Source organism: Sphaerodactylus townsendi, linkage group LG06 (assembly GCF_021028975.2).
Source record: "Sphaerodactylus townsendi isolate TG3544 linkage group LG06, MPM_Stown_v2.3, whole genome shotgun sequence".
In the NCBI taxonomy this organism is placed as follows: domain Eukaryota; kingdom Metazoa; phylum Chordata; class Lepidosauria; order Squamata; family Sphaerodactylidae; genus Sphaerodactylus; species Sphaerodactylus townsendi.
In genome coordinates this window covers 38944918-38966670 of record NC_059430.1, presented here as the reverse complement: position 1 = coordinate 38966670, position 21753 = coordinate 38944918, and the positions used below count along the sequence as shown (strand labels likewise).

Sequence of the window (21753 nt, the reverse complement as noted above, 5' to 3'; positions counted from 1 at the left end):
AACGCTCATTCATGTTCCCACCCCAAAGCAACAGCCAATGACCTAGCAACAAAAGAGCCCCCGAGCTGATCCTGGCTCGTGGAAAGGAGGTGGACATCTTGATCCCGATTTCAACTCGAGAGCTCTCTGCAGACACAGCTGTGGTGGGGAGGGACCGATTGGGATCAAAAGGTACTGGTATTTTATGGTCCCAGTCCAATCCCAGGATATTTTCCCCGTGGGGAATTGACCGGTATTTGATCCTGTCGGAAAATACATCTGATTTGCCCTTAACTTTTGAAGGCGGGTGATAATAATGGTAAATTAGATGGAAGATCGTTCAGCACATGGACGTAGGTAAGGGGGGGTTCTCGGGTTTGAACCCCCCCATTCATGTCTGAAGTTCCGCCCATCCGTTTGTGGGTTTTAAAAACATTTTAGTGCTTTTTCGGTTTTTGACCTGCAGGGGGCGCATTGTTTGGGCTAGCAGCACCAAACTTTCAGGGATTGTTTGGGGGACTCTCCTGATGATACTACCCAGGTTTGGTGAGGTTTGGTTCAGGGAGTCCAAAGTTATGGACTCCCAAAGGGGGTGCCCCCATCCTCCATTGTTTCCAATGGGAGCTAATAGAAGATGGGGGCTACACCTTTGAAGGTCCATAACTTTGGACCCCCTGAACCAAACTTCATCAGGAGAGTCTCTTATTGATACCACCCAGGCTTTGTGAAGTTTGGTCCAAGGAGTCCAAACCTATGGACTTCCAAAGGGGGTGCCCCCCTCCCCCATTGTTTCCAATGGGAGCTAATAGGAGATGGGGGCTACACCTTTGAGGGTCCATAACTTTGGACCCCCTGAACCAAACTTCACCAAACCTGGGTGGTATCATTAGGAGAGACTCCTAAAGATACCCTGAAAGTTTGGTGCTTCTAGCTTAACAATTGCACCCCTGACAGCAGGCACCCCCCAAATTTTTCCAGATTCTCCTTTTAAATCCACCCCCTTCAGCATGGATTTAAAGGGAGAATCTGAGGTCCTCAGTTTAGAAGAAGAAGAGTTTGGATTTATATCCCCCCTTTCTCTCCTGTAGGAGACTCAAAGGATCTTACAATCTCCTTGCCCTTGCTCCCTCACAACAAACACCCTGTGAGGTGAGTGGGGCTGAGAGAGCTCCGAAAAGCTGTGACTAACCCAAGGTCACCCAGCTGGTGTGCGTGGGAGTGCACAGGCTAATCTGAATTCCCCAGATATGCCTCCACAGCTCAAGTGGCAGAGCAGGGAATCAAACCCAGTTTCTCCAGATTAGAATGCACCTGCTGTTAACCACTACGCCACATTGAAAGTGATGCTGTTTCAGGGTGGGGGATAATCCACCCCAAAACAGCATCACTTTCAATGTTGTTTAACTAGGGACCCCAGATTCTCCCTTTAAGGTGGATTTAAAAGGAGAATTTGGGCTCTCTAGTTTAAACACCACAGTATCTATTATATCATGTTTAGAACATATTCTTCCTTGGCTATGCAGCTAAAAATGTGCTGACGTGCCAAGCATCACAGTTTAAAGCATCACAGCAGCTGCCCGGGGGGGGGGGGGGGGGGGCGCAAAGCTCAGATTTTGCACCAGGCTCCATTTTCCCTCTATGCCTCTGCCAAGAGGGGAGGGGCTTGGGGAGGGCAGGGCAGGGGAGTCTGCCATCCCTGACCTCGGAGAGCTGCTTTTATAAGCACTAGGCCAGGGGCGGGGCTTGGGGAGGCGTGGCCATGCCCTAGGGGCAGGTGGGGGTGTGGGCCCCCGAACCCCCCCCCATAAAAAATCTATACCTACGTCCCTCGTTCAGCTTCTTATTTCCATCAGTGGCCAGCCAGTTGGCCCAGGTCAGCAGAATCAAAACTACTAATACAATCGTAACACCAGTGACAGATACAATATATTGAGTACAGGGGGTATTCAAGGCATAGCCTAGTCTGATACATAAGCAACTAAGTAACCACCATAATACTGAGTGGTACAAAGATGTGTCAACTCATGCAAAACTAGGACAACAAGAAGGAAACCTAAACTCTGGGGTGACACTACAAGATCACATGAAGGTTTCTAAACGTGATTGGAAGCAGGATTTGAGCCCCAACTTTAATCTCTAAAATGAGGCAAATTTAGGAAACTGTATTTTCAACCATCGTCGTGAAGAATTTTATTTCCCTACGAAGACTTGGCAAATAGTAAAACATAAACAGTAGTTTCTAATCGGCATCGCAGGATCATTGATATCTTCTAATTTTCGGGAAAGCAGGGCAGAGAACACATCATGGCTGCAGCGACTGGAGAATCATGTAGAAACTCCCGTGTAACGTGACTATTCGCAAACGATCCGCACATATCCATGCCCGTCCTTGTGCAACAGCGACTGAAGTCGACTTTAGGAGACACACGTAAAAACTGATAATGAGACTTCAACAGTTTAATTTTACAACAAACAGGAAGGGTTCATTGTCTCACTCTGCCGGTACCACCCCCTTCGTGTTCGGTTGGAAGGCCCCATTCTTCAAGCACAGTACGCTAACCCAGACACATCGCTACGCTTTTCCCCTATAGCGTGTGCCTTGAATCTGCTCCTTAGGACGGCCAACGTACACGATTGATTTTTGAGAATAGACGTAATGACGTGTTTCCCGCCTCTCCGGCTATTCAGGGACGTAACTTACGCAAACGGCGGGTAGACCGGTAACGTAAGAAGAGGCGAGCTAGGGTGACGGCGGCCATTTTGTGTGTGGAGACCGGGCGAGGAAGACAATCTTGTCTCTATCGCTGAACAGTTTTCGGTTTTCTTCAGCCCGTCTGACGGAGGCGAAACCAAGTCCAGCCAGCTCTACATCTCGGGAACCACGACTGCTAAGTTTTGCTCAATAGAGAGAGAGTGGAGGCAGCAGAACCGGGAGCAGCTGCAACCGTTGGGCCTTCCCGTCTCCTACTCCTCCGCCCCCACAGCCTTGCGCCAGCGGCCTCCCTCGGCCTGTGAAGATGCGGGGCTTCGGAGATCGAGGCCGCGACCGTGACCGCGGCGGGTAAGGAGGGGGGGCGCCCGAGGGCTCTTGCTTCCTCCCACCCCCACGCTGAGCCTTCTCAGGGCCTCGGCCGGCAGAAGTTAGCAATGGCTCAGGTTCTTTCTGGGGAAATAATGACCTGCGAAGGGACAGGAGATTCTCCCCCAATATGGGGGTGGGGGGAGAACGACAGGGGAGGGGCCAGTTCTGTTGCTGCAGCAAGTTTCTACTCTTATGATATAGTTCGCTAAGGAGCGAGCCTGTTCAAATCGGTGTGGTGCCGATGCTGGTATTTTGAGTAAACAGGTACAGAGTGGTGGTGGAGGAATTGCATGAGTTTAATGCTTTGGGGGGAGGGGTGGGTGGGTGCTGGTAACTCTTGATGGGGAAAACTAAACCCCGGGACTTCTTGATCCCAAATATCTGTCCAGCAGAAAGGTTGGTATTCGGGAAATGGGATATTTTCGAGTGCAAAGTAGTGTCACAATATGGAAGCGGACCGAGGGAGGGCGGCGAAATGCCCTGGGCGAGCCGAGGAAGGGCGAAGATCTGGGGACGGAAGCCAGGAGGAGGAGGAAGGAACTGCAGGCGGGGAGGAAGGCTGCGTCCCCCTCCCCCTTTATCCGCTTTTAACTATCAGGTCAGGAAGGCCTTGCCTTCTTGGGGGTCCTCATCCGGCAGACTCGTCACGGTTTCGCTTCCTCCTGACTCTGTGCGGCGATATCGTTTTTCTCCGGGTTGAGTGGGACCCCCCCTTGCAGAAGCCGGTGGTTTATTTTCCGGTGCCTGTTCAGAGCCTCTCTTTGCAGAGGCCATTAAAATAATATGCGGGTGCTACGAAAGGGGTATAATCCTGGTAAAATTGAAGGGCTGGTTTTGAATGTTTTCGTTTGTGATTTAGGTCCGTGCTTGTCCACGAGAACAGTGAGAGGGCTATTCATTTCATTCTGGACCTTTTCGATTTCTAGGCCTCGTTCTCACATTTTTTGGGGGGATGACTATCTAATGTCTTAGTGTAGATAGAATAACAGCGCGGAAGCTAAATAGATTAATGTTTCACACTTATTTACCGTGTAAGTTCAGTTTTTACTGCAATACTTTGCTTTCCAGGAACAGCTTTTTTTATATTAAGGGGGCAAATGCAGTATGAAATTTTCTGGGATTTCTGATATTCTATTATTGTGTTTTGTATTGATAATCCCATCAGTTCTCCCTTTAAACGTGGTAGTGTCGATATTGGCCAAGTTTCATCCTGGTACAGTGTGAGAGTTAGTATTATAGTACAGAAGTTTTTCTGCCTGGCCTTTGCCTATTCTGCTAGTCTTTTAAACTAACAGTAGTCAGTGTGGGAATAAACACAGCAAATGTTCAACTTGTTAGTGTCAGGCATGCTCAATTAAAATGGCGGTTGCTAATATTTCTACTAGAAAGGAAATTATTTCTGATAACTTTGAAAGAGAAATAATTGGTGGGGATCTGAACCTCTTTCTCAAGATTGTTAAACAGATCTAGATTAATGTCTTGCTTGATGCATTCATTTTGCTGGCCCCTTAATTAAATTCTGAAATGATGCTTTGATGAAACAAAAATGCTGCCTAGCACTGTCAGTTCCTGGAGAGTGAGGATAGCTCCTTCGGGAAAGAAGGTGGTGCATATATTCGGAAACACAAACCTTTTGCAGGTGCACAATAGTGAAAGGATTCTACCTGCAAGGTAGTTATGACTACAGTGGAATTTGTAGCTAATAGTTTGCTAAATTAATGGAGGAAATGACTTACAAAATTACCTTGTCTGTTATATATATTAAAAGGTTCTCCATTTTGCAATTTAGCTTCCATTGGAAACTAATGTTTTTTAAAAATGTAATGTTTTAGTGAATGACTGTCGGAACTTAAAACTGGAGTAGATTTGATTCTTTAATGTTACTGTGGGAAAATTTATATACAGTAAACACTTTCAGTTTTCAGTATCTTCTAGAATGGGGCTATTTTGGTCTGTGTGATTAACAGTTGCTGCCGTGACTTGACTTTCTATCCCTAAATGTCTTCTTTTTGTTGTTTGTTGACTGGCAATACTATGTGGCAAATTTTAAAAGAATGAAAGCTTTAAAAGAATAAAAAATCCACAAAAAAAGTTGCTTGAATATTTTTGTAAATAGTTTTTGCAAACAGTTGATACTCTCCCACCCACCCCCCTCCCAGGTTTGGCAGTCCTCTTCCTCCCAAGAAATTTGGAAACCCAGGAGAACGACTGCGTAAGAAGAAATGGGACTTGAACGAGTTGCCCAAGTTTGAGAAGAACTTCTATGTCGAACATCCAGAAGTGGCCAGACTCACTCCTGTGAGTGTTTTTGTTGTTGTTGTTCTTTGCATACTTGGAAGCTTTTCAGGTTTTAATCTTTTCAGCTGGATGCTGTCCAAACTGTGCAAATGTCCAGGAGTTTGTGTACAGATTAGTTTGCTCATGTATCTACTATTCTGGTTCTCAGTCATTTATTATGGGTGATATATAATTGTCTGATTGATCTTATTTAAGATTATCTAAACCTACAAAAATGTGCGATTGCAAAAGGTTACACAGCCACCCTTTCTAGATAAGCTTATGTTAGTAATACCATCTAAATAGATCAGTAACAAGGACAAACTCTCCTCCAGTTTCCAAAGTCTTTGCTGCTTGATTCTTTCAAGGCCATTCCTATTCATCTTCAGATGGGTGGGCATGGGGCTGTTGCTTAGTGATAGAACATCTGCCTGGCATGTGGGAGATCCCGGGTTCAAGCCCTGGCATCTCCCGTTAAAAGAATCAGGTAGTAGGCGATGTAAGAAAACAGCCTGAGATCCTGGAGAGCTGCTGCCAGTGTGTGTAGTCAGTACTAACTTGATGGTTCTCAACCTGTGGGTCACGACCCCTTTGGGGGTTGAACGGCCCTTTCACAGGGGTTGCCTAAGACTCTCTGCATCAGTGTTCTCCATCTGTAAAATGGATAAACGTTAGGGTTGGGGGTCACCACAACATGAGGAACTGTATTAAAGGGTCGCGGCATTAGAAAGGTTGAGAACCACTGTGATAAACCAACAATCTGACTCAGTATAAGGCAGCATCTTGTGTTCATGTGAGTGGCTCATCTCACTGCAATTCAAGCTTGTAATCAGTGTTCTGACAGCTTCAAAGCTATGATGTGTTGTGACTTGTTCTAATGCTGGGAAAACAGATTTTGGGCAGATAAATTTATTTTTTAGGTAAGTATGCGTTCGTTTTGCCAATAGATAATGAAATTGTATGTGAAGTTATAAAAAATAGCGAAATTGTTTTGTTTGTGGTTCTTACAAAAGGAAGATGCTACTCTCCAAAGTACTGTTGTTTCTAGAAACAGGAATAGATCTTATATATATTAAAATATTAATCACTTAACTTTTAAAAAATGGTTCCAAATACTTATTCACATATAGCAATCAAGTGAAACCAGAGTTATTGATAGCTTGCTGTGCCTTTTTAAATGAATACATTTTGAGGGACTAGTGCCTGCTTTTGGGTATAACAGCTTTTAAAATATATTTATTTCCTGGATTTCTAGGCTACCCTTCCCCATTGGATGGGCTCAGGGCAACTCATAATAATCAACATTTACCATGTTAAAAAGCAATTTCAATACAAATATCTCACTGTCTCAAAAATAGGGGTAATAGTAGACAACCAAAGGGAAGAAATTAATGAAAAGGTTTAAAATGCTAACAAGAACCTAATAAAGGCAAGAAAGAAAAGGGGGAGGGAAGGGCATCCATTAACTGAAATGCAGACTGCAGTTATGGAGATGTTGCTGAAATTGAAGGGTAAAGTCTGATGAAATAAATCCAATATACAATATTGGATCCAAATACAATATACAATATACAATAAAGTCTGATGAAATAAATCCAATATACAAATAAATTCTGTGAAGAAGCCTGATGGAATAATATTAAAGGAAATGAGGGACATTATTTGCTGCATTTTTAATTAGCCCTGAGTCATTTTGAGCCTGGAGAACTATAAACGCTATAAAATTTAAAATAATCCACATTCATATATAGATAAGGAAGGACGGGCCTTGATGTATTGTCTTGATTTGGTAGGGTCTTACTTTGCGGATTCAGTAGAATATTAAATATCTTGAAAATGTGTTCATGGTAAAGTAATATATGACAAGACGATGATAGGAGGACCTTTTTTAAGTCATGCAAACATCTGGTTAGAGCCACCTTTCCTCAGAGAAGCTTTCCTCCAATGCGAGTAGCTCTTTGGTTGAAGAAAGGTGCTTTAGACTGGAAGGAGGTTTCTAATTTTTGCTCATTTGACTAGCACGGTAGTGGTAGGATTCATCCCAGAAAGCTTCACTTTTTGCTGCATTGGATGTAGCATATCCAATATGACCATTACACCATACATGTTCCTATTCAGATATGGATTCATTAGCTCTCTGGAAATGGTGCTGATAGTGAAAAAAAAACCTAACAATAGTTCTCTACCACACAGCTGTTAGATTAGAAAGAGCTAAAGATTGCATAATGTATGTTGGTTAAAGTTTGATTTGAATTATTTGCACTGATAGAAATAAAGGGATTCCCAATTTGTTTGCTTCCTTCAATAGTATGAAGTTGATGAGCTGAGAAGAAAGAAAGAGATTACAGTTAGAGGAGCAGATGGGTGCCCCAAGCCTGTATTTGCCTTCCACCAGTGTAACTTTCCACGTGAGTATTCTGTCCTATAGTTAAGCACAGGTATTGGAAAGAGGGAGGAAATCTTATTTATGAAAAAAAAATGACACTTTTAGGCTCCCAGGTGCCCCCAAAGCAATTCATAGTAGTCATGAATACAGTAATAGGTAGGATAAAACCATAGTTAAAAACTAGAGAGGACAATAAATTAAAGCACAGAAATTATACAGTTTATAAAATTAATCAGCAGCTGGGTAAAAATTGAACATTTTCAATTCAACATTCCACATAAATGTTCCTGTTCTCTGAGAGAAAATAAAAGGTAATTTTAACCCAAAGCTTGCTGAAGAGCTTGTTAGCAATCCTCTTAAATATTAAAAAAGACATAGCCCAGTGTTTCTTCTATGAGAAGGCATTCCACCACGTGTGCCACCAGTGAGAAGTTCCGTTCGCATGTCACCACCTACCAGACCTCTCCAAAGATCTATTATGAGTGTCTGTTTAGGCTTGTATCAGAGAAGAAAGCATTATGGTATCCTGGAGTTGAACCATTCATGGCTTTATATGACAAAGCCAATTTAGAACTGACCTGGGAAGGAAATTAATAGTCAGTGAAACTGGTACAGGTTCAGTGTAAAAGAATCACTATACTATACTCTAGGTCAGCGATTCCCAACCAGGGTTCCGTGGTACCCTGGGGTGCCGTGAGCATGTCCAGGGGTACCGTGGCAACACTACCGGCCCCCCTCACTTTTGCGCTGTCTCCCACTGGCACCCGCAAGGATATGGAGCTGGCCCAGGGGGCAGGGCCTGCTGCAAGGTCAGCAGCCACTTCCCTCCCACCCACCCACCCACCCCGTGCTTCCCTTTACCCTGGAAGGGGAAGGTGGGGGGGTGGGTGGCAAGCAGGGGAACTGGGAGGGGAAGATGGGGGGAGGATGGCAGGGGTACCGTGAGATATGAAGAGTAAGGTCAAGGATATCGTGACGTCGAAAAGGTTGGAAACACTGCTCTAGGTAATAATGGAACAGTCACATTTTGGACTATTTGAAGTTTCTGAGAACTTCCTGGAAACATCTCAAAAGATATTTCAGCAGTGTAGTTTGGTGGTCATTAAGTGTGACCAGGTTAGGTTTTTCCATGAACGCTCACAATAGGTATAGCAGCCTAAACTGATAACCTGTCATTCTGGCTGCTGCTTTATGTACATTCAGGAGCATGGTCAGCTCAACGAGTACACCTGAAATGCAAACAGAGTCTTTGGATATAGTCAACCCTATAGTCTTAAACATATTATTGTCGAAGGCTTTCACGGCCGGAATCACTTGGGTGCTGTGTGGTTTCCGGGCTGTATGGCCGTGTTCTAGCAGCATTCTCTCCTGACGTTTCGCCTGCATCTGTGGCTGGCATCTTCAGAGGATTGATAGTATTGAAATCCTATATTATTCAGTCAATATATATATATTATTCAGTCATCAATCAGCATGATTGATAGTATTGAAATCCTATATTATTTATTTTGATTAGTCAAGTGTACCTCCAATAGATAATCTTACCATGTAGTTTGGGAAAGCTATGTTTTATCAAATAAATTTATAGAACATAATTAATATTACAAGGCTTATGCATAAATCTCACCGTTCTTGATTTTTTGTTTGTGTATTTCCTTCCAACTTTTAGAATATGTAATGGATGTCTTGATGGACCAGCATTTCACAGAACCAACCCCAATTCAGTGTCAGGGCTTCCCATTAGCCCTCAGTGGTCGTGATATGGTTGGCATTGCTCAGACTGGATCTGGGAAAACATTGGCAGTATGTTATTTTTTTCTCATTTTCTCTGGGATTACTTTTTATGAGCTCTCTTTTCTACGCCAAGGCTAGATCCTGAATTTCCCTCACATCCTAATACCTCCTTTGTACACTATAGTAGGGTTCTTGGTAAATGGGTAGATATACAGTTACAAACAAATGTCCTTGTAGGCTCATATCACAAGAAAAAAACATTATGGTATCTCGGAGCCAAGCCATTCACCCTTTAAGGGTGATATGAAATGTGAGAAATTGGGTCTGCTGTCACGTGGCCCAATTGTCTGTATATGTATTCAGAAGCAAGTTTCATTTTGTTCAGTGGGTTCATAGGGCAGTGGCAGGTAAGAGTGAATAGGTTTGCACTCACGGCCTCTTGTTATTGAAAACTGCTACTATATGTGTCCTTAGTTTAAGGCCGTGGTGGCAAACCTATGACACTCCAGATGTTCATGGACTACAATTCCCATCAGCCCCTGCCAGCATGGCCAATTGGAGTGCCATAGGTTCGCCACCACTGGTTTAAGGCCTTGAAAATTGTAAAAGAAGTATTCTGAGGCATCTCAGTTTTTCATGGGTGTTTGGAGTTGTGAAATTGCAGAGAAGAATGTGTGTACAATAACTTTTTATTCCTCTTTAGTCTTCATCAATGTGACAGCAGCATTCTCTGCTTGGCAAATAGTGCCAGGCCATCCTGAACTGCAGCCTGTCACTGTCATCTCCTGCTCCGTCGTCTTTCCTCAGTACTTGGCCTGGTTTAGCAAGTGGGATTGTGAAACTTCACCATTGTTGATTTGATCTTAGTGAATTTTCGCTGTCCTCTTCTTAGTGCAACCCTGTGGTCAGCTCATTTGTTTCATTACACGGAAGAGGATGTTCTTAGCTTCAGGTTAGGGATCAGTTGAGTTGCTGTTTTGAGAGTGGATTTTAAATTGGATATGCAATTTTTAGTGTGTTTTTTCTTTTTTTGACCATCAAGTCACAGCTGAGTTATGGTGACCCTGTAGAGTTTTCATGGAAGAGATGTTTGGAGGTGGTTTGCCATTGCCTCCTTTTCAGCAGTTAACCACTACCTCTTGTGTCCTCTAATGTATGCGGTTTTCCCCTTTGTTTCAGTATTTGCTACCTGCAATTGTTCACATCAATCACCAGCCGTATTTGGAAAGAGGAGATGGTCCAATTGTGAGTAGTTTTTTTGTGGTTTGTTGTATGAAGTTTTATTGTACTGTATTTGTGGATCTTGGGTAAATGGCAGTTCTGTGAGCTTTCCCTCTAATGTTCAAACAGATACCAAGTTAAAGTGTGGTACGTAGTATTCTGAACAAGTTTCTTTTTTCAGTGCTTGGTTCTGGCTCCTACACGAGAGCTGGCTCAGCAAGTCCAACAGGTAGCTGATGACTATGGTAAATGTTCAAGACTAAAGAGCACCTGTATATATGGAGGAGCACCCAAAGGTCCTCAGATCAGAGACTTGGAGAGAGGTAAGTGATAGCAGGATGAGTACTAATACTATCCTAAGCAGTTACTGCTTTCTAAGTCATGAAAGTCAGTTTATCCTAAGCAAATGTTATGCAGGTATATTTTATTTATTTATTTATTTTTCGATTTATAAACCACCCTTCCCTGCAGGGCTCAGGGTGGTGAACAACAACAATAAAACAGTACAAAACACTGCAATCATAGAAACATGAACAGCATAAAAACAGTATAACAATATTAACGGTGAAACCCAACCCCTTATACGTCTCTGGGAGGCCACTAATAACAAGTTATGTAAGCAGTGCCAGTGAAGATTGATATGAAATCCTGTGCTCAGTTTAATAGTTCAGATTTTCATTTAACTTGCCTATAATACGCCCATTCCGAGCTATGGACTAGAAGAGGTTCATTCAGCTTCACTGTAAGCATAGATAAGTATATAATGCATGCTTAACAGCTGTATCTCTATGCTTGAGATTGAGTCGTCAGATGACTTGTAGAACAGGACATTAAAATGTAAAATCTGGTGATGACAGGCTGAATGGTACAGGAGCCTGGATTTTTACTTTGAGGGTCTAAGTGATTTTACTCCTTTCCCCTCCAGGTGTTGAAATTTGCATCGCTACTCCTGGACGTCTGATTGACTTTTTGGAAGCAGGAAAAACAAACCTCCGCCGTTGTACATACCTTGTACTAGATGAAGCTGACAGGATGCTGGATATGGGTTTTGAACCTCAGATTCGCAAAATCGTTGATCAGATACGGGTATATAATTTTTTAGATTAAATCTTTTTAATTTTCCTTTTGTATGTTTGTCAGCCAGCTAACCTGTCCTTCCTCTCAGCCTGACAGGCAGACTCTCATGTGGAGTGCCACTTGGCCAAAGGAGGTACGCCAGCTGGCTGAGGACTTTTTGCATGACTATGTCCAGATCAACGTGGGCAACCTGGAGTTGAGTGCCAATCATAATATCCTGCAGATAGTGGATGTGTGCATGGAGAGCGAGAAGGACCATAAGTATGGGCGCTGCTGTATTTCCCTCAATTTTCTTGCATGCTCAGAGCCTCCTTTTATCGGTGATGTTGTTTGGCTAGACCAGTTCAGTCAGATCAGTGAAATTTAAGTATATATTGACTTTCATCTATTTTTATCCTGTTTTCCCCCTTCCTAATGGAACCTTTGAAGCACTTACAAAAAATCCATAAAGTAGAGCTGCGCACGTAAATAGTTCAGTAATGCTTTAGACCATACTTAAAACCAGTTACTTCTTCTATAATACCTACTGGCTTAAAAAAAGTTACTGTTTAAATACTGTGCATGAGTATTTTATAATTGAGTGGTACCAAAATGAGGTTTTCTGCTCACTGTTATCTCAGCGTGAATAAAGTTCCTTGTGTCTAACGTGTAGACTTTTTTGTTGATCTTTTAATAGACTGATACAGCTAATGGAAGAAATTATGGCTGAAAAAGAGAACAAGACTATCATCTTTGTGGAGACTAAAAGACGATGTGATGATCTAACGCGAAGAATGCGTAGAGATGGGTAGGTCTTATTGTCTTCATTTGAATTGATATGTTGCAGGTGGGAAGCTTGGAGAAGCATAAATGGTCATTTTGGCAACCCCTCATAGATGCTGCTCTTTCCTTTGTAATGGAACCCAGGCAGCAATAGGAGTGAAATGGCTTCCTGTTCTGGAAAACAGTGAATGCTTCTCTCTGAATGAGAAACTAGCACCTGGATTTTTACAAGACCTACATTAAAACAATTTAAACACAATTGTTTGGGCTACAAATAGTGTGTTGCAAGATATCTGGATGAATGAGCTACAGCAGAATCGTGTGCATGAGTTGAGGAGGGGTAAAATACGAGGAAAGGAAAGAAGTAAGAAAGAGTTGAAATAGTCCTTAAAATGTTCTAGACCACTTTGTGAAGGTGTATGGTCCAAAAGCAGGACGTTAATATGATAAAAAAAGAAAACATTGGGAATCTTATATCAGGCCGTGAACTAATTAACTACCTATGTGATAGTACACAGACACATCTTCAGAAATATTCAGGCTATAATTGGAGAACACAAGTTGAATAGAGAGAGCATGCAGTGAACTGAAAAACAGTTTGTATTCTGGACCGAGAGTTCTCTAAAGAGCAGCAGTGGCATAGTGGTTAAGAGCAGGTACACTGTAATCTGTAGGAACCGGGTTTGATTCCCCGCTCTGCCGCATGAGCTGTGGAGGCTTATCTGGGGAATTCACATTAGCCTGTGCACTCCCAACACATTCCAGCTGGGTGACCTTGGGCTAGTCACAATTCTTCTGAGCTCTCAGCCCCACCTACCTCACAGGGTGTTTGTTGTGTGCGGGGCGGGGGGGCGGGGAGGAGCTTGTCAGCCCCTTTGAGTCTTCTTATGGGAGAGAAAGTCGGGGATATAAATCCAACTCTTCTTCTTCTTTCATATCTCACACTATCTCCCAGTGGTGTTTGGCTCTACATCTAAAAGGCTTTCATGACCATGCTTGTGTTTCTTACTCTGTCATAAAGTCAGTGGAACCCTCTGTCTTGGTTACTTAAATTGATCTACATCAGTTTGGTGTTAATTGAATATTGGCAGCATTCATACTTTGAACTTTTTGCCCATGTTGTTTAAAACACTTTTTTTTGGGTAGGTGGCCGGCTATGTGTATTCATGGAGACAAGAGTCAGCCAGAAAGAGATTGGGTACTTAATGGTGAGTAGAAGGAAGAATTGGTGGGCTTGCTGGAACACTTAAAAAACTTGGGAATTGTGTGATTTATAGGCAGTACAGTAACACAGGTTCTTTGATTCATGTGCTAAGTTTGCTTGCCATTTAGCTTTTATGAATATTAATTTCTGTATTGAGTTTGTTTATTTAAATTTGTAATGTGTTTTCTTGATGGGACTGCTGTAATGAGCATTTTTCAGAGCCAGCCATCGGACCAATTCTAGGCATTTAGGATTTTTTTTTTTTTGGAGTTATCAGAATCGAAATGAAATGTCTGTGTGTTGCCTAAAATGTTGTTTCGTGATTCATGGAGGCATATCAAGCATGGTTCTTTTCTTTCAGAATTCCGTTCTGGAAAGGCTCCTATCCTAATTGCTACGGATGTTGCATCTCGTGGGCTAGGTTTGTACACATGGGCTTCTCTACCTGCTTCTCAGGTCATTTCCTTAGATTCAGATGTTCTTTTCCTAAAAAATTTAAAGCGTGACTTTCCCCCACATGTGAAATGCCTTTTTTAACCTTAATCTTTTTTTTCTTTCATATTCAAAGTCTCTTCCTGCTCCTAACGAACAGGCTTTGGTCTTCAGCAAGGCCTAGGCATGACTAATCGATCGCCAATGGGGAGAAGAGACGCCCAATTACTCAGCCCAACCCTACCTCATCCACCTTCTTTCCAGCTTTGTGTCTGGATGGCTAGGCCTGGACTGCATCCAATGAGCTGTTGGTTAGAATTGTTAGGTAGAAGACCGAACAACTTAAAAGATACATTTTTTCACCCATGTGCGTTACTAATGTAATTGCACCATAAAACCCTTGCCTAGGTAGACCTTCCCTTTACCCAGTCACAAAACACTGTTTTGCTTGAGCATATTTGATATTTTCACTCACACGTATTCTACCTCACTTTCCTCTTGTATTGGATTACTGAGGTTATAGTAAAAATCACCAAATGCTTTCTCATAGTGAGGATTTATCCTAGTTTTCTTTGAGGGGTGCAAAATTGTCAAAAATAACAGACCCCCTTGTACAAACGGGACATGCAGGGCAGAGACCACACCTTGGAGCTATTCAGCATTATTGAGTTCCAGTGGTGGCCCATTGTGACTGATCGTAGAATGAATTGGTAGAAATCAACTCTTTATAGGAACTTCTTTCAAATATGTAGACTTTTTGTCACTCAAAATTCTTAAGAGTTGAAAAGATACCTTGTTTGTGGTGCATTTTATATATGATAAACATACTAAACTAGTTGGTAATCTTTACTCTCATAACCTGCATTCTCCTACCCTGTCCCTTAAATTGCCCCATGCTTTTCTGAGAGATGTTCACGTGGACTTCAGTCTCTGTCCTCTGGGGTCATGTCTGGACCTGTGCAGGTAGAACTTGGGCCTGTCAGGAGAAGGGGTGAAGCCAGAATTGTTGTTCTTTTTTATTTTCTTTTTTTTTTAAGTGAAAGACAATATTGTTTCCTTTGGTATTCATGTTTAAACAGGCTTGCTGTGTGCTGGTAGCTTCTTTGTGCATCTTGCCTAGACACTTAAAAACAGCCCTACTCCTCATATATATCCCCAAAACAACTCATTTGGATACTATTTAAAGAAAGCAGTTTCCCCACTCTGCCTTCTCCACTTCACTGAGGCTGTGGGGAAAAGGTTCCAGAGTCTGTTTCTTGTTACTAAAGAACATCTTGGCTTGTTTTGGGGCCCAGAATTTGCTGCTTTTATTAAACTATAGTACCTAACCAGCAAATATCTGGACGAATTCCTCCAAGTTCCTGGAAAGTGAAGGCTTCTACCTAAAATATAGAACAGGGGCGCGCACTTTTTGGCTGAGTCACCAGGGTTTTTCCCTCTTCCCAAAGGAACACTGGTTTCAGAAAGCTCCTTCCAGGTAAGTTGAGTCCCCCATAATTTCTTGGTTGTGAATGAACCCCAAAAGAGAAGACATCCCTCTGCACTGTTAAAAATTGGTTACGCTTCACTCTGTTAAAGTCAAATCATTAAATTTCTTTTTGTTTGTTTTCTTTAACAGAAACTTTGATATCAGCTGCCGATCACTCAGTGCAGGTCTGGGGACATATCTACATTGGTGGTCGAAGCAGCTCTCTAGATGATCGTGTTTGCTAATTTCCGCCCCTCCCAATTTACGTTCAGACATTCAGTCCTTTTCCGGGGGGCATCTCAGTCGGTATGCATCCCCAGATAGTCAGGTTCCTTTTTAGAAGGATCAATAACTGAATATAGTTCCTTGGAAGAAGTGTTGTGATTAGCACCATTTATATCAGTGCAAACTTGATCAAGAGAAAAATCTACTTTTTACTGCATGTTTCCCTTTCTCCCACACTGCACCCTATTCAGATAACGGGCATATCAGTCCCACCTGTCTGAGATGAAAATTGCCCTACCAACTCTCTTCCTGCTTTTCCTTGGTGTCCTTCCATGGATTTCTCATCTGCTCATTGATCCTGTCATTGTTAACTGACAGTTCCTGTGCTTTCTAACAAGAAATGCTTCCTGGTATTTATTATGGCTACTTTACTAATGGATGTTCACAATTGGATTGGCTGAGGCCACGTAGCCTGCTGTCTGTCAGACTCCAGTTAAATCCTAGATGTGAATGTATTCAGTGCCTTACCCTGCCTTTCCCTAATATTTGCCCTTTTGAGATCTTTGCACCAAGCTGGAGACTCGCGCTGCCCCCTGTGAAATCTGCCTTCTCACTTTTTGGTGTGATTCAGGACTTTGGAGTCTGGAAAGATTGAGGAGCCCCCCCTTGCTGTAATAAGAAACAGACACAACACCCCTTTGCCACCTGTAACAACCCACTTTTGTCCTTCTCCCCCAATCCTTTTATTTGAAATTGATGCAGTCTGGGCAATAGATGCAGCCTGACCCTTTGGATACAATTTTTAACTTCTTCATTTTTGATAATTGCCCCCTTTAAGCCCTGTGAGGGGACAGCAAGCGTTGGAGGACCTGAAACATTTACGTGAACCCAGGTTCTCAGGCGCTTGACAACCAAATGGGGCTACAGAGAAGCATCTAAGCCAGTTCACAGAGCGAGCGTGTGTGGGGACTTCTCGCTGCCATGGACCCTTGATGCATGCTCCCCGCGCTCCAGTGGTCCCGTGTCAGAGGGCGGAGTTTTCGAAAGGAGGCCGCCAAAAATAAAAGGCAAAGAGACGGGATCGGCTGCAGCGATTTCCCACAGGAGGAGGGAGTGTGCATCGGTCTGGTAACAACAGGGAATGTTTCTCATTTTTAAAAGAAAAGTCAATCTGTGTTTTATCTTGGATATAATCTGAATATTCTCCTTAAAATGCAGATTTTTTTTTGGTTCATGAGATGTTAATGTTGATTGTAAAATTGCTTTTCCTTAATATTATTTGGCAGGGCTTTAGCAAAGCATCGCACTAACATTTACTGAGTTTCTACCCTCCATATTTCTGAAGTTTCAGGGATGTCCCCTAGGTGGTGCACCTGGGTTTTATCCCCTTAGTCCAAATTAACTGCAAGCAGTTTTATGCTAAAAATCTTGCCTAGGCTAAACTTAGTGGTGTGATTAAATGTTAGTGTTTTGCATTTTTATGGAAACAGATTAAAATAGTCTAGCCATCCTTTACCCAAACCGGCAAACTTTACCACAACTGAAACTGGGATATCTTATGGCTGCTGGGGAGGGGAAGTTTTAAAATTATGTTTAGCAATTGTAAAATTTCTGAAAAATTTCTGGTACATTGTGACTGATTGGAAGGTAAGTGACTTAAGTGATGGTAGATTTGATAGGCTTCTCCTAACAGAGTTAAGGGTGTTTAGCAGTTCTTTCACTCATCCCTTCCATTTTGCTATGTCCATAAAAGAGTGGCGCAGTTGGTTGGCACAGGTGAAACTGCCTGAAATTCACGATGTTCGGAGAGCGAGAGTGCGTTTCTGTGTTCATGGCATGCCTACAGCAAAGGATGGGTGAATTTGAGAGTGATGAACTGGTTTTAACTTCTGAACGCAAATTTTTTTGTTCGCATGGGAAACCTCTCAATTTAGCCTTCTGCTCTGTTGGGAAAAGTCTGTGTTGTCTTTACTCCTTACAGCTACTAACTTTTTTCTTTTCTCTTGTTACTGTCACTTGCATTTGTACTCCCTACCTTCTGTTGGCACATCCTTCTTCCACTACCCTCTCCTCAACCCCTCACTGTGCTTTGGTTGCCTCACAAGATGTGGAAGATGTAAAGTTTGTGATAAACTACGACTATCCAAACAGCTCGGAGGACTATGTGCACAGAATTGGCCGTACAGCTCGAAGTACCAACAAAGGCACTGCCTACACGTTCTTCACACCAGGGAATTTGAAACAAGCTAGAGAACTGATCAAAGTGCTAGAGGAAGCCAATCAGGCCATCAATCCAAAATTGATGCAGCTTGTGGACCATAGAGGTGGTGGTGGAGGTGGAGGTAAATGGTTGCTTTTGTTTTGTTGACTGCTTGCTTATTTTGATGGGTGGGTTATCAAGGGCTGAAGTGAGACAAGTGTCAGTCAAGATTCTGGTTATGTTTCACTTGCAGTTAGTATGCTGGTGGTGTACATGAGGTCATTCCTTCCAGAAGCCAGAATAGATTATCCATCTGTTTCCTTGAGTATGTTCGCATTAGCAAAATATGTAACCCACTTTCCATAACATAGTGTAAACCAATAGAGATTTAAGATGTGAATTGACTTTCACAGCCTTATTGCCCATTACATGAAATCTGAAATCCCCATCTAATGTATTCAACCCGTCTGCCCTTCTTTTAACATTTACACTAAACGTATCAGACTATGCTGTGTTGCAGTGTTTTTATCTCAGAATTCAGTGTTTATATAATGTGGAGAGAGTCCATGGTTGTGTGGTAGTCTTCATGATATTAATGGGTGCTGTTGGTTTTAGTATTACAAATATGGGGGCAAAATTGATGTGGGGAGCTTTTATTTGAGATTGACGTGCTATATTAAAGCAAATGATGTCTATCTCTAGGTGGTCGTTCTCGTTATCGAACCAGCAATTCATCCAACAACCCTAATCTGATGTACCAGGAGGAATGTGAACGAAGGCTCCGAGGTGTTAAAGATGGCCGAAGAGACTCTGGTAGCTTCAGGGACCGTGATCGTAATGACAGCTTTGCCAATGGAGCCAACAAGGCCTATGGTGGCGCTTATGGAAGTCCAAATTCTACCTTTGGGGCACAGCAGGGCCAATATGGTTATGCCCAGGGGGCCTATGGAGCTGCCGCTTATGGCACAAGTGGCTATGGGGCTGAGTATGGGGCTGCTGGCTATGGTGCAGCCAACGCTACCAATGCTGGGAGAAACTCACAGAGCACCAGCCAACAGCAGTATGCAGGGATGGGCCGTTCAGGCCAACAGCCACAGCCTCTCATGTCGCAACAGTTTCCGCAGCCTCCAGGCACTAACGTGATGGGCTACATGGGACAGACCGCCAGCTACCAATATCCACCTCCTCCCCCACCCCCACCCCCTTCACGCAAGTGAGACCGTTGGCTTTGTTAGCGCCAGTCAAGATTTGCAATTTAAGAACCTTTTCTTCCCTTCCTTCCCCCATCTCACCCCATTGTGCTGTGTTCCAATGCAGATTAGATGTAGAGGTCACCATCCAAATTCTGCCCAAGACAACGGTCCCCAATCCGTATTACTGATTTTGTTTTTAAAATTAGAATTGACTGGGAAACTGACTATGTTACAGACATATGAAGTTTGGCCTTGCATGCTTAAAGAATCTGGAATGATTTTCTCTTTTAAAAATAAATGGGAAGGGGGAGAGACTCTGCAGGGCAGAAATGTCCCAGCCCAATTGTCTGTTGTGTCTGAGGCTTGTGTAAGAAAATTTGCTGCAGAGAGGACATGTTCTCCATGCTGTGGACATCAAGAATGATGGTGCTATGGAGGGTTCCCTTCTTAACGGAAAATAAGAGTGTACTTTTTTTTTCTTTAGAGTTAAGATTTCATTTTCTAAAATGAAAATTGAACACAGGTATTTGGATTTGGAATAATGAATTTTGAAAATATAATTTGCCTAGTTTGGCTCAGTTCATCGTGTTTAAACTCCCTCTATTAGACATAACATAATTAGCACATGATTTTGGTTAGCATTTCTGCAACTCTTGGGTGGTAGCGGCCAAAGGGGAGGCAGTGTAAATACCAGGAGGAAGGTTTTTGTCTGTTGCAGAGTACTTTCATCCCAGGTTTAACTGCTGAAAAATAAATTGGATTTTTCTGTAGCTGTTAAATTACTAACAACTGGATTCCACTCAGGAGATCACAGGTGAAATTTTGCCCACAGGTTATCAGCTGGTGTCATTAAAATTGAGTTTCAGCAGGAGATAGAAACTAACTAGATAGTTTCTGTTCACTTGGTAATATTATACTGGACAGGTTCAAGACTGTCTGGAATTCAGTGGTTCAGTTTTTCTCTTTAACTTTTGGGGGGCGGGGGGGAGAGATCTGGCCAATATGTCTTGGAGCTGCATTTGTACCCTGATCCGATTTGGGCTTTGCTTTTGAGTGAGCTGTCCTTTGCACTCAGCTTTTACAGGTAGGTAGCAACATTCTAGGAAATTTTAGGCAAGTATAACACTTTTATTCAATCTCTTTTTTCAGTTTGAGAGAGGGCTATTGGTTGATGGGTAGGGTGGGTGGGATAGGTTTTTCTAGTACTGAGGCTTATGTGTTGTGACTGTTAGCAGAATGGCTGGCTACAGTTGGTCTTGTAGTTCATCACTTGTCATGTTCGTGTAACCTGGCAAGAGATGACTTGTGTCCTGATTTGAGAGGCATAGATCTTGTGCTGCAAGATTGACTACCTTATTTTCTGTTTGCGGGGGTGGGGTGGGAGGGTGTACAGAGTTCAAGGAAATAAGATTGGCCAGTTATTTTATAGTGATTAGAAGCTGACTTGTAAAAACTGGCTTTGTGGTCCTCAATAGAGAGCAGGATGAGAAATAATAAATCACATATGTATCTGCCCACAATGTACAGGTAGGTTGTCAGCATGGTCTGCGGGAGGGAAATCTTTGCCTGTTTAAATTCCTCGTTTCTTTGACTTAAATCAGTCTTGAGTGCAAATTCAGGCAACACTTGATGTATCTGGCAGAGAAGCTTCAATGCACATGAACGTTCACTTACTGAACTCAATCTGCGTTTCCTTCATGAACTATATCATGGAGCTGTCTTTTTAGTTCATGCAGAAACTAATCTATACGTTCAGGAAATGTGGAGGAAACCACGTAACTTTCCCTCTCTCTTTTTAGGTAAAAGGGTTCAGGACAGTCAGGATTACTGAGTGGTCTTTTGTCTTTCTTCAGTACCTCTGCAGATGCAGAATTGTTTTGGGTTTTGCAGTCCTTTATTGTAGCTTGAAGACTGCTGCAGCCTACAGTGTCTCATGCTCAGCCAGAGTATTAACCATTGAATGCTTTATGGCATATACTGCTGCTGTCCCACGTGGTGCTGCTTGGTTTCACGTACCAGCTAGAGAGAGCCCTGTTGGCAAAGCAGTAACGTCCACTGTTTTCTCAGTAAGCATTTGTGGAAATAACAATCCGATATATCTTTTTAATGATAAGTTACTGTGTGAGCTTTGCTTAATGGAAAGGTTTAGAGGCATTTTGGGTAGGGTCAGCACTCTGTTTCAACCCTAACTGGTAATTGAACACATTCCTGTTGTATTAACAAAGACTTGAACGGAGAGATTCATAGCTCTGTGGTGTTCAGGCACAGTATACTAGAAGCTATGTTATGGTTAGTTTATAAATTGTCCTTTTGATACCATCTTGTTTTCTTTTGTAGGTATGAATAAAACACTGTTGTCAAAGTGCAAGCTCTTGTCTTAATTCAAATGTTTTTAAATGTTCATATTTCCCACCTGTTAAAAATATATGGGATACAAGGAGAACCCCGTTCAGTGGTTTCAGTTGTCCTGCATTAGGTCAGTTTCAAGATAAACCTTTCTTTGAACATTTCTG

General features: G+C 42.6%; 1 protein-coding gene across 1 annotated transcript; it reads left to right on the top strand.

Annotated features, from left to right (window-relative positions):
• Positions 1 to 2718: 2718 nt before the first annotated feature.
• On the top strand, positions 2719 to 21608 carry DDX17 (DEAD-box helicase 17). The gene is made up of 13 exons (XM_048501839.1): positions 2719 to 3040; positions 5221 to 5359; positions 7647 to 7746; positions 9394 to 9527; positions 10638 to 10703; positions 10861 to 11002; positions 11605 to 11765; positions 11845 to 12017; positions 12433 to 12543; positions 13665 to 13726; positions 14084 to 14143; positions 17953 to 18189; positions 18750 to 21608. The coding sequence occupies exons 1-13, from the start codon at positions 2997 to 2999 to the stop codon at positions 19262 to 19264; spliced, it is 1944 nt and encodes a 647-aa protein (XP_048357796.1). The 5' UTR covers positions 2719 to 2996; the 3' UTR covers positions 19265 to 21608.
• The last annotated feature ends 145 nt before the right edge of the window (positions 21609 to 21753 follow it).